General features: G+C 41.1%; 1 protein-coding gene across 7 annotated transcripts in view; it reads left to right on the top strand.

Moving 5' to 3' along the window:
• Window positions 1–16,735, top strand: part of tmod2 (tropomodulin 2) — a 100,582-nt gene that overhangs the window by 70,544 nt on the left and 13,303 nt on the right. For 5 of the 7 annotated variants that reach the window (XM_038813167.1, XM_038813163.1, XM_038813166.1 and 2 more), the window contains 3 exons: window positions 14,316–14,438; window positions 15,519–15,554; window positions 15,964–16,041. In XM_038813167.1, coding sequence (XP_038669095.1) covers window positions 14,316–14,438; window positions 15,519–15,554; window positions 15,964–16,041 — 237 coding nt within the window. The remainder of the gene's footprint in view (window positions 1–14,315; window positions 14,439–15,518; window positions 15,555–15,963; window positions 16,042–16,735) is intronic. The other 2 variants (XM_038813165.1, XM_038813164.1) reach the window with 1 other exon arrangement.

Raw genomic sequence — 16,735 nt, 5'->3', positions numbered from 1 at the left:
TTATCGTTTTCATTAAATAATTGAAAGATAAAAGCAAGCATAAATGAGCAGCTCTTGGTAGCTAGGGTACAGTCATATAGAAACATAGAAAATAGGAGCAGGCGGAGGCTATTCAGCCCTTCAAGCCTGGTCCGCCATTCAATATGATCATGGCTGATCATCCAATTCCATAGCCTAGTTCTGCCCCCCCCCCCCCCCCATCCTTTGATGCCCTTCACCCTAAGTGCTATATCTAACTGCTTCTTGAAAACATACAATGTTGTGGCCTCAACTACTTCCCTGTGGTAATGAATTTCACAGGCTCACCACTCTCCGGGTGAAGAAATTTCTCCTCATCTTTGTCCTAAATGGTCTACCCCATATCCTCAGACTGTAACCCCTGGTTCTGGACACACCCACCATCGGAAACATCCTTCATGCATCTACTCTGTCTAGTTCTGTTAGAAATTTATGGGTTTCCATGAGACCCCCTCATTCTGAACTCCAGCAAATACAATTCTGACCAATTCAATCTCTCCTCTTGCGTTGGTCCTGCCATCCCAGGAATCAGTCATTCACCTGAGGAAGGAGCTGCGCTCCGAAAGCTCGTGTTTGAAACAAACCTGTTGGACTTTAACCTGGTGTTGTAAGACTTCTTACTGTGCTAATCCCAGTCCAACGCCGGCATCTCCACATCAGGAATCAGTCTGGTAAACCTTTGCTGCACTCCTCTAGAGAAAGAACATCCTCCGATAAGGAGACCAAACCTGCATGCTCTATTCCAGGCGTGGTCTCACCAAGGCCCTCTGTAATTGCAACAAGACATCCCGGCTTCATACTTGAATTGTATTGCTATGAAGGCCAGCATACCAATTGTCTTCTTTACTGCCTGCTGTATCTGGATGCTTGCCTTAAGTGACTGGTGTACGAGGGCACCCAGGTCTCGTAGCACATTAACCTCTCTTAATTTATGGCCATTCAGATAATAGTCTCGTTTTTGCTACCCAAGTGGATAACTTGGCATTTATGCAAATTGTACTGCATCTGCCATTCATTTGCCCACTCACTCAACTTGTGCAAATCACACTGAAGGATCTCTGCATCCTCCTCACAGCTTCCCCTCCACCAAAGTTGGTGTCATCTGTATCTTTTCCTTAAAAATATAATGTTTCAACATTTTGAATTTGATGTACATGTGGTAATTAACACTAGTCCATTAGGGACCATAAGCATCTCTTTCTCTCGGAGAAAGAGAAGTGTTTATATAGTTTGAGGGGCACCATTCTGCATCAAGCCTGGGACAAGGCGAGGGAGTAGCTCTCCATGAACTACCACAGCAGTGGGGATTGAACGTGTGCCATTTGCCCATTTGCACCAAACTCTGGATGCACAAATATATGCTTTAAAATAAACATTTTGAAACATTTTGCATAAAGCTCATAATCAATAAAAAAAGTTATACAACTTATTTTTCAAGTAGAAATCCTTCAGGCAAGTTCTGTGTAAAAGTCCTCCACTGACCTTTACAATATGCTGTCTATTCAACGAAATGAATTTATTTATCCCAGCATGAGATGGGAGTGTTCTTGGTTTTGTTCATTGTTCCAGAGTAAAAACATCAAAAGTAATTAAATAAATGTTCCATTCTTTGCATGAATGTTTTTTTTAAAAGCTCATTTATAGTTCATAACACTCCAAACCTTGATGCAGTGACTTTGCACATAGCTACGGGTAAAGACTTTACTTGAAAAAGTTACTTACTTTTTTTATTTACTTGTGTGGGAAGACTCTGAAATGCATGCATTTTCATGAAATAATCAATGCTTCAAATGGCAGATTTTAGATAAAGAAAACTACCTCTTTACATGAGAACATAGGACCTTGGAGAAAGATTAGGCCAATTGGCCCATTTGAGCCTTCTCCACCATTCAACAAGATCATGGCCTCAGTTCCCCTTTCCTGTCTGCACTCCATAAACCTTGACCCCCCTTGTCTAATCAAAATCTATCTAACTCAGCCTTGAACAAAGTTAAAAGCCCAACCTTCACTACCTTATGGGGAAGAGAGTTCCACACACTAATGGCTCTGAGAGGAAATATTTCTCCACATCACGGTAGCACAGTGGTTAGCAAAGGTGCTTCACAGCTCCAGGGTCCCAGGTTCGATTCCCGGCTTGGGTAACTGTCTGTCCGGAGTCGGTACGTTCTCCCTGTGTATGCATGGGTTTCCTCCGGATGCTCTGGCTTCCTCCCACAGTCCAGAGATGTGCAGGTTAGGTGGATTGACCATGATAAATTGCCCCTAGTGTCCAAAATGATGACATCCGTGCAGTAGTGAGGGATGACATCAGTGCTATGGAGGATAAGGCTGAATCCATTTGGGTGGAAATCAGGAATAGTAAGGTGAAAAAGTCACTGATAGGAGTAGTCTATAGGCCACCAAATAGTAACATTATGGTGGGGTGGGCAATAAACAAAGAAATAACTGATGCATGTAGAAATGATACAGTAGTTATCATGGGGGATTTTAATCTACATGTCGATTGGTTTAACCAGGTCGGTCAAGGCAGCCCTGGAGGGGTTTATAGAATGTATCCACGATAGTTTTTAGAACAGTATGTAATGGAACCCACGAGGGAACAAGCGATCCTAGATCTGGTCTTGTGTAATAAGACAAGATTGATCAATTATCTCATAGTTCGGGATCCTCTCGGAAGGAGGATCACAATATGGTGGAATTTAAAATACAGATGAATGGCGAGAACGGTAAATCAAATACTAGGTTTTGTGCTTAAACAAGGAGATTACAATGGGCTGAGAGAAGAGTTGGCTAAGGTAGACTGTGAAGCCAAAGACTTTATGGTGAAAACAGTTGAGGAACAGTGGATTTTTCACAGTGATCAGCAAAAGTTTATACCAAAAAAAAAGGAAGATGTAGAAAGAGGGAAATTGACCATGGATATGTAAGGAAATAAGGGAGAGTATCAAACTGAAGGAAAAAGCATACAAAGTGGCAAAGATTAGTGGGAGACTAGAAGACTGGGAAATCTTTAGGGGGCAACAGAAAGCTACTTAAAAAGTTATAAAGATTATGAGAGTAAACTTGTTCAGAATATAAATACAGATAGTAAAAGTTTCGACAAATATATAAAACGAATAAGAGTGGCTTAGGTAAATATTGGTCCTTCAGAGGATGAGAAGGGAGATTTACTAATGGGAGATAGGAGGAAATGGCTGAGGAAAGAACAGGTTTTTTGGGTCAGTCTTAACAGTGAAAGATACAAATAACATGCCTGTGACTGATGGAAATATGGCTATGACAGGTGAGGACCTTGAGATGATTGTCATCACTAAGGAGGTAGTGATGGCCAAGCTAATGGGGCTAAAGGTGGACAAGTCTCCTGGCCCTGATGGAATGCATCCCAGGGTCCTAAAGAGATGGCTAGGCAAATTGCAAATGCACTCATGCTAATTTACTAAAATTCACTAGACTCTGGGGTGGTCCTCGCGGATTGGTAATTAGCAAATGTGACACCACTATTTTAAAAAGGAGGTCGGCAGACAGCAGGTAGTTATATGCCAGTTAGCTTAATTTCAGTAGTAGTGAAGATGCTGAAATAGTAGGGAAGATGCTGAAATCTATCATTAAGGAAGAAATAACGAGGCTCTGGATGGAAATGGTCCCATTGGACAGATGCAGCATGGGTTCATAAAGGGCAGGTCATGCCTAACTAGTGGAATTTTTTGAGGACATTACCAGTGCGGTAAACAACGGGGAGCCTATGGATGTGGTATATCTGGATTTCCAGAAAGCTTTTGAGAAGGTGCCATACAAAGGTTGCTGCATAAGATAATGATGCATGGCATTAAGGATAAAGTAGTAACATAACTAGAGGATGGTTAATTAATAGAAAGCAAGAGTGGTGATTAATGGATGTTTCTCTGGTTGACGATCATTAGCTAGTGGTGTCCCTCAGGGATCAGTGTTGGGCCCACAATTGTTCATAATTTGCATAGATGATTTGGAGTTGGGGACCAAGTGCAGTATGTCCAAGTTTGCAGACAACACTAAGATGAGTGGTAATGCAAAAAGTGCAGAGGATACTGAAAGTCTGCAGAGGGATTTGGATAGGTTAATGTGAACGGGCTAGGATCTGACAGATGGAGTGTAATATTGACAGATGTGAGGTTATCCATTTTGGTAGGAATAACAGCAAAAGGGATTATTATTTAAATGATAAATATTAAAACATGCTGTTGTGCAGAGGGACCTGGATGTGCCAGTGCATGAGTCGCAAAAAGTTGGTTTACAAGTGCAGAAGGTGAATGGAGTTTTGTCCTTCATTGCTAGAGAAATGGAGTTTAAGACTATGGAGATTATGCTACAACTGTATAAGATGTTAATGAGGCCACGGTGTGTTCAGTTTTGGTCTCCCTTACCTGAGAAAAGATGTACTGGTGTGGAGGGTGCAGAGGTGATCACTAGGTTAATCCCAGAGTTGAGGGGGTTGGATTACGAAGAGAGGTTGAGTAGACTGGGACTGTACTCGTTGGAATTTAGAAGGATGCGGGGGGGGGAATCTTATAGAAACATTAAAATTATGAAGGGAATGGATAGGATAGATGCGGGGAGGTGGTTTCCACTGGCGGATGAAACAAACTAGGGGCATAGCCTCAAAATAAGGGGAAGTAGATTTAGGACTGAGTTTAGGAGGAACTTCTTCACCCAAAGGTCTGTGAATCCATGGAATTCCTTGCCCAGCAAAGCAGTTGAGGCTCCTTCATTAAATGTTTTCAAGATAAAGATAGATAGTTTTTTGATGAAGAAAGGACTAAGGGTTATGGTGTTCGGGTGAGGAAAGTGGATCTGAGTCCACAAAAGATCAGCCATGATCTCATTGAATGATGAGCAGGTCTGAAGGGCCAAATGGCCTACTCCTGCTCCTATTTCTTATGTTCTAAACGGCTAGGTGGGGTTACTGGGTTGCGGGGATAGGCTGTAGGCGTGGGCTTAAGTAGGGTGCTCTTTCCAAGGGTTGGTGCAGACTTGATGGACTGAATGGCCTCCTCCTGTACTGTAAATTCTGATTTCTGCATATTATATGTGTCACAAGAGGAAACATCCTTCCAGTAACCACCCTATCCAGTCCCCTCAAGATCTTGTGTTTTAAGATCACCTGCCATTCTTCTACACTCTCATGTGTGCAGGCCTAATCTGTTCAACTTTCCTTCATAAAATAAGTTTCTTCGGTTTAGGAATGAGTCAAGTGAACCTCGTCTGACCGGTTTCTAAAACAACTTTATATTTTTGTCAAATAAAGAAACCCCCCCCAACCTATGTTTCAGCAGGGATGGCGGTCTTAAGATTACACGGATGTTTCATGTCTGAAGAAGAAAAATGACTGAATAGGTAATGTCCTTTTGACCAGTGGGAAAATATGGAATGTTTGGGCTGAAAGGGAAATACCAATTTACAGAAAAATGATTATCTTGTTCGATAATCTCAGACCTTCATTAACCTGATGATTGTGGAAAATAGGCATAGGGGTATGTTGGTGTGCGTGTGTCTGTCCTTCAACCTTTCATCTGCTGTGTACACATTCAATATGTGTGCCACTTTAAATTATATTATGCATGTTGTGTTGAGCGGCACCTGTGAAAACATTGGTTTAGTTTCCACTTGATTGGGGATCGGTTCCATAATAGGTGCAATATAAATGCAAGTTATTTAATTAATTCTAATCATTAATTTAAATTAGAACAAATAGCTCTCCCGCCAATTGATTTCCCCGTGCACCTACTCAGTACTTGCACTTTCCAACTTCATTACTTTAATGAAAATTTGCAGCATCTTGTGCAATGATTAACACCGGCTAGCTTTTAGGAATGTAGGATGAAGGAACAGGAGTTGGCCAGTTGGCTCTTTGAGCCTGCTCAGCAATTTGATAAGATCATAGCTAATCAGGTTGTGGTCTCAACTCCACTTTCCGGGACTGCACCCCAACCAACTCCCTTGTCTATCAAAAATCTATCTAACTCAGCCTTGAATAAATTAAATGGCCCATCCTCTACTGCTTTCTGCAGAAGAGAATTCCACAAACTGAAAACCCTTTGGGAGAAACATTTCTCCTGATCTCCAACTGAGAATGGGGATTGCTTAATCTTAAACTGTATCCCATTCATTTACCTTCCTAATCACTTGCTACACCTGCATATGAACTTTTGTGATTCATGTAACTGAATGCCCACACCCCCCTGTACCAATGAGTTCTGCAAGAGGAAACAGCCTCCTGATATACACCCTATCAACTCCCCTCCAGGATCTTGCCTGTTTCAGTACTCTCTCTCCTAAATTGCGTTGGGTGTAGGCCCAACCTGTTCACCCTTCCCTCATAACATGAGCCCTGCATCCCAGGAATGTTGAGTGAACCTTTCTGCTGCTTCTAACACAATTATTCACCAAAGAGATGGATGTTGATTCTGGAGAAAGGTGTGTAGATAGCCTGGGTCACATTAAGATCCAAAAAGACAAGGTATTGGGCATCTTGAAAAATATTAAGGTGGATAAGTTCCCAGGGCCTGATGGGATCTACCCCAGAATACTGAAGGAGGCTAGAGAGGAAGTTGTTGAGGCCTTGGCAGAAATCTTTGGATCCTCACCGTCTTCGGGTGATGTCCCGGAGGATTGGAGAATAGCCAATGTGTTCCTTTATTTAAGAAGGGTAGCAAAGATAATCCAGGAATTACAGGCTGGTGAGCCTTAAGTCAGTGGTAGGGAAATTACTGGAGAGAATTCTTCAAGACAGGATCTATTCCCATTGTAAGCAAGTGGCCGTATTAGCGAGAGGCAGTAGAGTTTTGTGAAGGGGAGGTCGTGTCTCTAACTGATAGAGTTTTTGAGGAGGTCACAAAGATGGTTGATGCAGGTAGGCCAGTGGATGTTGTCTACATGGACTTCAGTAAGGCCTTTGACAAGGTCCCTCATGGCAGACTGGTACAAAAGGTGAAGTCACACGGGATCAGAAGTGAGCTGGCAAGGTGGATACAGAACTGGCTAGGTCATAAGAAGGCAGAGAGTAACAATGGAAGGGTGCATTTGAGATTGGAGGGCTATGACTAGTGGTGTTCCGCAGGGATCAGTGCTGGGACCTTTGCTGACCGTAGTAGATATAAATGATTTGAAGGAAAATGTAACTGGTCTGATTAGTAAGTTTGAGGATTGCGATGAGGACTGTCAGAGGATACAGCAAGATTTGGATCGTTTGGAGACTTGGGCGGAGAGATGGCAGATGGAGTTTAATCCGGACAAATGTGAGGTAATGCATATTGGAAGGTCTAATACAGGTAGGGAATATACAGTGAATGGTAGAACCTTCAAGAGTATTGACAGTCAGAGAGATCTCGGTGTACAGGTCCACAGGTCACTGAAAGGGGCAACACAGGTGGAGAAGGTAGTCAAGAAGCCATATGTCGTGCTTGCCTCCATTGGTCGGGGCATTGAGTATAAAAATTGGTAAGTCATGTTGCAGCTGTATGGATGGATGGATTTGTTTATTCTCCCGTGTACCAAGGTACAGTGAAAAGTATTTTTCTGCGAGCAGCTCAACAGATCATTAAGTACATGGGAAAAGGGAATAAAGAAAATACATAATAGGGCAACACAAGGTATACAATGTATATTAGCACCGGCATCGGATGAAGCACACAGGGTTGTAGTGTGAATGAGGCCAGTCCATAAGAGGGTCATTGTCTGGTAACAGCGGGGGAAGAAGCTGTTTTTGAGTCTGGGCGACACTTCACGGTCAGGTATTCCAGGTCCGGGGAGCAGAAGGTCACCACATCCAAGCACCAGGAGGAGTTGATGAGGAGGCAGCCCCTCCACCATTTGTTTGCCTGATGACGTGGTTCGGTCCGCCCGGTGAATTGAGAAGCCTTCAGGTTGTATGGCACAGAACCTTAGTTAGGCCACACTTGGAGTATATTGTTCAATTCTGGGCGCTGCACTAGCAGAAGGATATGGAGGCTTTAGAGAGGGTGCAGGAGAGATCTACCAGGATGTTGCCTGGTATGGAGGGCATTAGCTATGAGGAGAGGTTGAATGAACTTGGTTTGTTCTCACTGGAACGACGGAGGTTGTGAGGGGCAACCTGATAGAGGTCTACAAATTATGAGGGGCGTAACAAATTATATGGGGCGTAGATAGAGTGGATATGGCACTCCTAATTACAGCCTGCCGACCTGGAAAGGACCAATTATCCCTACTCTCTACTTCCTGTTAACTAACCAATCCTTTATCCATGCTAATATATTACCCCCTACACTATGTGCACTTTATTTTGTGTAGTAACCTTTAACGTGTCAGTTTATCAGATACCTTTTGTAAATCCAGTACACCACATCGACAAGTTCCTTTTTATACACTTTGCTTGTTACTTCAAAAAAATTGTATGTTAGTTGGAACACCATTTCCTTTTCACAAAACCTTGTTGACTCTGCCTGATGCCATTATGATTTCTAAGTATCCTGTTATAAATTCAGTTATGGATTGTGGCAGTTTCCCTGTGATAGTTTCCTGCTTTCTTTCACCCTGCTTTTCTTGAATAAAGGTGTATAACATTTGCTATTTTCCAAACTATTCAGATCCTTCCAGATTCTAAGGAATTTTGGTAATTTTAAAGCCCTAGGATGCCCCAGACAAAATATCTGTTCAACCCCTTCACTATTTCCTCCTTTTCCATTATCAATTCCCCAGACATATAAACATACGAATTATGAGTGAGAGCAGGCCACTCATAAGAACATAAGAACTAGGAGCAGGAGTAGGCCATCTGGCCCCTCGAGCCTGCTCCGCCATTCAATTAGATCATGGCTGATCTTTTGTGGACACAGCTCCACTTTCCGGCCCGAACACCATAACCCTTAATCCCTTTATTCTTCAAAAAACTATCTATCTTTACCTTAAAAACATGTAATGAAGGAGCCTCAACTGCTTCACTGGGCAAGGAATTCCATAGATTCACAACCCTTTGGGTGAAGAAGTTCCTCCTAAACTCAGTCCTAAATCTACTTCCCCTTACTTTGAGGCTATGTCCCCTAGTTCTGCTGTCACCCGCCAGTGGAAACAACCTGCCCGCATCTATCCTATCTATTCCCTTCATAATTTTAAATGTTTCTATAAGTTCCCCCCTCATCCTTCTAAATTCCAACGAGTACAGTCCCAGTCTACTCAACCTCTCCTCATAATCCAACCCCTTCAGATCTGGGATTAACCTAGTGAATCTCCTCTGCACACCCTCCAGTGCCAGTACGTCCTTTCTCAAGTAAGGAGACCAAAACTGAACACAATACTCCAGGTGTGGCCGCACTAACACCTTCTACAATTGCAACATAACCTCCCTAGTCTTAAACTCCATCCCTCTAGCAATGAAGGACAAAATTCCATTTGCCTTCTTAATCACCTGTTGCACTTGTAAACCAACCTTCTGTGACTCATGCACTAGCACACCCAAGTCTCTCTGAACAGCGGCATGCTTTAATATTTTATCGTTTAAATAATAATCCCGTTTGCTGTTATTCCTACCAAAATGGATAACCTCACATTTGTCAACATTGTATTCCATCTGCCAGACCCTAGCCCATTCACTTAACCTATCCAAATCCCTCTGCCGACTTCCAGTATCCTCTGCACTTTTCGCTTTACCACTCATCTTAGTGTCATCTGCAAACTTGGACACATTGCCCTTGGTCCCCAACTCCAAATCATCTATGTAAATTGTGAACAATTGTGGGCCCAACACGGATCCCTGAGGGACACCACTAGCTACTGATTGCCAACCAGAGAAACACCCATTTATCCCAACTCTTTGCTTTCTATTAATTAACCAATCCTCGATCCATGCCACTACTTTACCCTTAATGCCATGCATCTTTATCTTATGCAGCAACCTTTTGTGTGGCACCTTGTCAAAGTCTTTCTGGAAATCCAGATATACCACATCCATCGGCTCCCCGTTATCTACTGCACTGGTAATGTCCTCAAAAAATTCCACTAAATTAGTTAGGCATGACCTGCCCTTTACGAACCCATGCTGCGTCTGCCCAATGGGACAATTTCTATCCAGATGCCTTGCAATTTCTTCCTTGATGATAGATTCCAGCATCTTCCCTACTACCGAAGTTAAGCTCACTGGCCTATAATTTCCTGCTTTCTGCCTACCTCCTTTTTTAAACAGTGGCGTCACGTTTGCTAATTTCCAATCCACCGGGACCACCCCAGAGTCTAGTGAATTTCGGTAAATTATCACTAGTGCATCTGCAATTTCCGTAGCCATCTCTTTTAGCACTCTGGGATGCATTCCATCAGGGCCAGGAGACTTGTCTACCTTTAGCCCCATTAGCTTGCCCATCACTACCTCCTTAGTGATAACAATCCTCTCAAGGTCCTCACCTGTCATAGCCTCATTTCTATCAGTCGCTGGCATGTTATTTGTGTCTTCCACTGTGAAGACCGACCCAAAAAACCTGTTCAGTTCCTCATTTCCCATTATTAAAACTCCCTTCTCATCCTCTAAAGGACCAATATTTACCTTAGCCACTCTTTTTTGTCTTATATATTTGTAAAAACTTTTACTGTCTGTTTTATATTCTGAGTAAGTTTACTCTCATACTCTATCTTACTCTTCATTATAGCTTTTTTAGTAGCTTTCTGTTGCCCCCTAAAGATTTCCCAGTCCTCTAATCTCCCAGCAATCTTTGCCACTTTATATGCTTTTTCCTTCAATTTGATACTCTCCCTTATTTCCTTAGATATCCACGGTCGATTTTCCCTCTTTCCCTTTTTGTTGGTATAAAACTTTGCTGAGCACTGTGAAAAATCGCTTGGAAGGTTCTCCACTGTTCCTCAACTGTTCCACCATAAAGTCTTAGCTCCCAGTCTACCTTAGCTAGTTCTTCTCTCATCCCCTTGTAATCTCCTTTGTTTAAACACAAAACACTAGTATTTGATTTTACTTTCTCACCCTCCATCTGTATTTTAAATTCCACCATATTGTGATCGCTCCTTCCGAGAGGATCCCTAACTATGAGATCATGAATCAATCCTGTCTCATTACACAGGACAAGATCTAGGACCGCTTGTTCCCTCGTAGGTTCCATTACATACTGTTCTAGGAAACTATCGCGGATACATTCTATAAACTCCTCCTCAAGGTTGCCTTGACCGACCTGGTTAAACCAATCGACATGTAGATTAAAATCCCCCATGATAACTGCTGTACCATTTCTACATGCATCAGTTATTTCTTTGTTTATTGCCTGCCCCACCATCTCGTTACTATTTGGTGGCCGATAGACTACTCCTATCAGTGACTTTTTTGCCTTACTATTCCTGATTTCCACCCAAATGGATTCAACCTTATCCTCCATAGCACCGATGCATTCAGCCCCTCTAGCCTGCAGTACCATTCAATAAACTCATAGCGAAGCTGATTGCGGCCTCAACTCCACATTCCCTGCCCCTGGTAGCCTTTGATTCCCTTGTAAGTCTAGAATCTATCCACCTCTGCCTTAAAAGTATTCAGTGACCGTGCCTCCACCTCTCCCTGGGAAGAGACAGTTCCAAAGACACTCAAAACCTCTTGAGAAAAGACTTCTCACCTCTGTCTTAAATGGAAGACTCTTTATTTTCCTGTGTCGCTTAGTTCTAATCTCTTCCTCAAGAGGAAACATCTTTTCTGCATCCACCCTGTCAGGTCCCCTCAGGATCTTGTGTTTCAATAAGATCACCCCTCATTCCTCTGAAGGCCAATGGATACAGGCCCATTACCCTTTTCCTATTTAAATACTTGTGCTATCTGTTTTTATATTGCTAGCCTGCTTTCTCTTGTACTATACGATCGCCCTCTTTTTTTTGTTTTGCTGGCTTTTAAACCTGACCAATCTTCTGAACGACCACTAATTTTTGCAGATTTGTTCCTTTTTGTCATTTGTTTTTCTGAACATGCGGGATAATGTTTGGGGTTTGGTGGGAGGATGGGATCGTTGTGGATTGTCGATGGGGATTGACATTGCATTAGTTACTGATTATTGTTTATTGTTGGGTGGAAATTTGGGAGAAAATGTGAAAAAGGAGAATAAAATTTTTTTTAAAAAAATGAATGGATGTTCTATAGCTGCAATTTACTGGTGCAGTCACAGTATATCACTTTTGCCATTTCGTCTGCCTTTCTCCTGCTTTTTAAAAACAAAACTACCTCTTTTGATTCTTCTGTGTTGTGGAACCTCTGTGTAGGTATCTTTATTATGACAGCTGTGGTCTTTCATGAACTTCCTGATTTTTCCTTTTTTCAATCCAGCTAATTTCTATATTTTCCGGTCATTCCAAAGCACTTTAATGCCAGTGGAGTACTTTTGCAATGCACTCATTGCTACACCATATGAAATATTGAATAGTTAGCTTTTGTGCTGAATTTAGTGTTTTCCAGTTTCTCATCTACAAATAAATGTTTTTTATATGATTTTCTTGATGTGTAGGTGTATAATCTAACATAAAGGAATACAAGACTACATATTTCTTCCCTCTGCATTAGCATGCCCAGTTTAACGTCTAACTATGTTGAATTAAATTTTGTTAGTTCAACATAAATAATTTTGCATTGCAAAGTTTTTTTTTATATACCCAACAGCAATTTGAAAGACCTTTTCGAGGCACTTTCTTCAACATTTTAATGTACATTTGGTTTGTAACATTTCTAGATGGAGAAATGAATTGGAAACTAAAAGTAGGTCAGAACAGCTGAAGAACTTTCAAGTCAGTGAAATATGAATGAGATATAGTTCAATGAAATCAAAACAAAGCACTTTAATGCCAGTGGAGTACTGGGTTGCAATGAGAATTTTTAGGATTTTTGCAAGGAGCAAACCTATCCGCAATCTCATGGTGCTGCTCACTAATCACCCGTGTGCTCACTGACCTATATTGGCTCTCAGTCCACAGCACCTCTATTCTAACATCCCCGTTTTCAAATCTTTCCATAATCTCAGCTTTCCCTATTTCTGTAACCTCCTCCAGCTTTACAACCCTCAGATCTCTGTGGTCCTCTATTTTTGTGCCTCAACTGTACAAAGCCCTGGTTGGACCACACTTGGGGCCACAAGCAGTACTAGACACCGGACCGTAAGGATATATTGGGGCTTTGGAGGGAATGATATCAGAATAACTCCTCGAATAACTCTGTGTTAAATTAGGAGTGATTTTGAAACTATGTTTGCAGTCCCTGAAATTTTGAAAGTTGAGGTGTGATTTGATCAAACTTTCGAAGACATTCTGGTGAATATATAGAGCAAAACTACTTCTGCTGATTTGAATCTATGACCAGGGAGCAGTGTCTAAAAAATAGTGTCAGAACTTTCTGGAGTTAAATTGGGGAGATTTTTACACACAAAGAGTTAGGCGTTTGGCACTCTTATGCATACTGCAGTTGATACTTGATCAACTAATTTTAAATTGGAGATTTATAGATTTTTTTCTAATCAAACGCATGAAGGGTTTTTCAGGTGTAAGGAGTAAATGCAGGCCAGCAATGGTGTTGGTAAATGGCGGAGGAGTCTTGAGCTGCTAACTGGCCTATTCCTGTTCCAAGATTCCTAATTTCCCACCATTGACAGTTGTGCCTTCAGCAGCCTATGTCCTAAGATCCAGAGTTCACTTGTTAAACCTCACCTCTTTGAGAAGCTTCTTGGTCATCTTTGACCAAACTTTTCCTCATCTGTCCTAATATCTCCTTAAGTAGTTGTGTTAAACTTTAATATGCATTCATATGAAATGCCTCGGGACATTTTACTTCCATCAACTGTGCTATTTAATAGTGGTTAGTCTTTTTACTAATTTCCCAGCAGCCGGTTGCATTTTTTTGTTCTTTTTAATGGCTGCCACTTAACAGGAAATAATCTGAACTACAAAATGCCTCCATTTAACAGCCTGACTCTGACCTAGTAAATTAGCTGAAACAAGCAGGTGTTTTGAGTTACAAGCCATGCTATGATCCAAACCTCAAATTTCTGTTTGGGAAGCAAGTGATGTATTGCACTGTTGGCTCAATCCCAGCTCTCTCACATGAATAATATCTACTAATTTTGCTTATATAGAAACAGCTCCATAGTTACTTTCTACTTGGCTATATTTAGGGCAAGGTGTAGAATCTCTAATTGACTTGAGAACTTTTTTCAGTTGGAGCTAGTGAGTTTTGTTAAACCCCTTCAACAAATATCAACTAGGTGCTGGTCTGAGAAAATAGACTGAAAAACCTTGGAACATAATTTAGAAATGATCTGTTACAGGAAAGTCATGGATACCCAAGCAGAAACCTGTGGAGCAGCGTGTGGAAGAGAAAGTCACCCTGGATCCAGAACTGGAAGAAGCCTTGACGAGTGCAACAGATACAGAACTCTGTGACCTCGCAGGTAAACTACTGTGAACAAAATATTTTCTTGATATCTGTTTCTGATTCATTTAGAGCTAAGATGGGGAGAAAACTGTGCAAAAGTTAGTTGATTTTGTTTACTCATACTCATGGGTTTAATTTTAATTGGAGAATAATAACTGAAAAGAGAGCAAACAATCTACTATGGTTTGGGCAAAATTCAGAGTAGACAGATGATTTTGAAAGGGCAGATGCTGTAATAATTGCACCTGTAGAATTTAATTACTGGGAACTTTGACCACGATTTATGGATTGGTGAAGACTTCTGCCTGTGGTGTAACTCTGCTACTGGATATGTTTTGATTCACAACATGTTCATCTACTGTGCATTTATATGGGTCATTATATAGAATAGAATCCCTACAGTGCAGGAAGCCATTCAGCCCATCGAGTCTGCAAGGGTCCTCCAAAAGAGCACCCCATCCAAGCCCCACCTAACCTTTGGACACTAAGATGCAATTGACTATGGCCAATCCACCTAACCTGCACATCTTTGGACTGTGGGAGGAAACCATGGTACCCAGAGGAAACACGCTCAGACATGGGGAGAAAGTGCAATGCTAACTACTGTGCCCAATTCACTGCTTCCACAAAATTGTCATTGAATGCCCAGAAAGTTGGCTGCCGACCAGTGTTGAGCATGCTGTTTACTGAAAGCAAAAACAATCTTTGCACAGTCTTCATGTAGTTTTGCAGGTGATCTCTGTCACAGAAGAAATAAATACATATATTCAGACCAACGCTCCATACCACAGAATTATAGGATATAACTTTGACCCTCTAAAGTTTGTTCGTTCCTTTTGGATGGGTGTCTCCAGTGGTGCAGGGTTGGGGAGAAAGAGGAGGAAAGCTGCACATGTGGTCTGGGAGGAGTGTGCCTGCTCTCCTTTTGAAACGAGAGTTGTGTTGTTCAAGTGGGAGCGAGCAAAGCAAATAAATCCAAGAAATGAGGTAATATACCCTTAAACAAAAACTGTGCAATAATTGTAGCTACCTTTTTTCAGGTAGAGTTGGGATATGAGTGTATATGCTTCAAGTAGTTTATCTTCCTCCAACACAGCTGACTTGAAACTTGATTCCAAAACGACACTCCGTGGTAATATTTCTTCATGTTTGCTTATAGCACTTCAGAGACTTAGTGCTAGTAACAAGTTGCTTGCAAATACTGAATTCCAGCAGTTTCTTATCCAGAAAACTTTTGCTAATTTAGCAGCTGTGCTTTTGTTTAGTGACATATTTCTAGAAAAATCCATGTTTGTTGCACCACAGGAAATGCATAAAACCTTTGTTTATCTAATCTCAATTAATGAGGGATTTTTGTGTCTCATTTAAGGGAAACTCACTAGCAGTAACTGAATTAAATAATCCATGTTTGAACAAGCCCTTTTTATCCATTTCTTTATTTTACAGCTTGCATAACAGCTAAACCTAAACTGATATGTTTGACCAAGAGGTTAGCAGATTTATTTGTAAAATTTAACTTATTTACTGCTTCCTAATTTCAGCCATTCTAGGGTTGCATACTTTGGTGAGCAACACACATTACTTTGATTCTGTTGGAGGTGGAAGCAAAGGTTTGAACAGTAAGTTGAAAAATAATTTACTATTTTTAATCATTGTTTCATTTGATGAAAGTTGCACTTTGATTGTTTTGCTATTGCATCTGCATTAGAAATTAACAAATCATTTGGCAGTTTTGACCTTTTTTATTTTATTCAAATTATCTGCATCTTTTTTTTCTGAAATTCTCAGATTTCTCAGATTAGTGTACAGCTGTCAACATTGTGAAATGGTTGGGAGTAAAGTGAATGAAGGTTTTGATTAGCCTGGGTAGAATATCTGGAGTTTACATATAGACTTGCACAAAGGAGACAAATATGGGGCAAAATAATTTGTTTGTTCAGCTAGGTAAAATGTGTTAAAATCTCCTTTCGTAAAAAATGCGCATTGTTTCGGAGATGCATGCAAGCCAGTAGTAGTAGCAGATAAAAGTCGGGTTCGTTGATGCCTAGTTTAAAGCATTTTTCTCTCAATGGGATTTTGAAAAAATCTAAAACCTGTAAGTGTATCTAAAGATTCAGAATATAGGCTGTAATATTTCATGTAGCAGATAAACACCATGTTATCAAGTTTGCTGATTATTGGGGTTATTTAATGTTGGCACCTGTGCACTGTAGAGAAGAGATGATTTGTATGAAATCAATGTATACTTGTACAGCATTCTATCGCCGTTTCAGATTTTTCCACCACTTGTAACAGACCTGTAACTACCATAAC

The sequence above is a fragment of the Scyliorhinus canicula genome, chromosome 12 (assembly GCF_902713615.1).
Source record: "Scyliorhinus canicula chromosome 12, sScyCan1.1, whole genome shotgun sequence".
Taxonomy (NCBI): domain Eukaryota; kingdom Metazoa; phylum Chordata; class Chondrichthyes; order Carcharhiniformes; family Scyliorhinidae; genus Scyliorhinus; species Scyliorhinus canicula.
The sequence above is the reverse complement of the archived record's forward strand: the minus strand, read 5'-3'. Positions and strand labels throughout refer to the sequence as shown.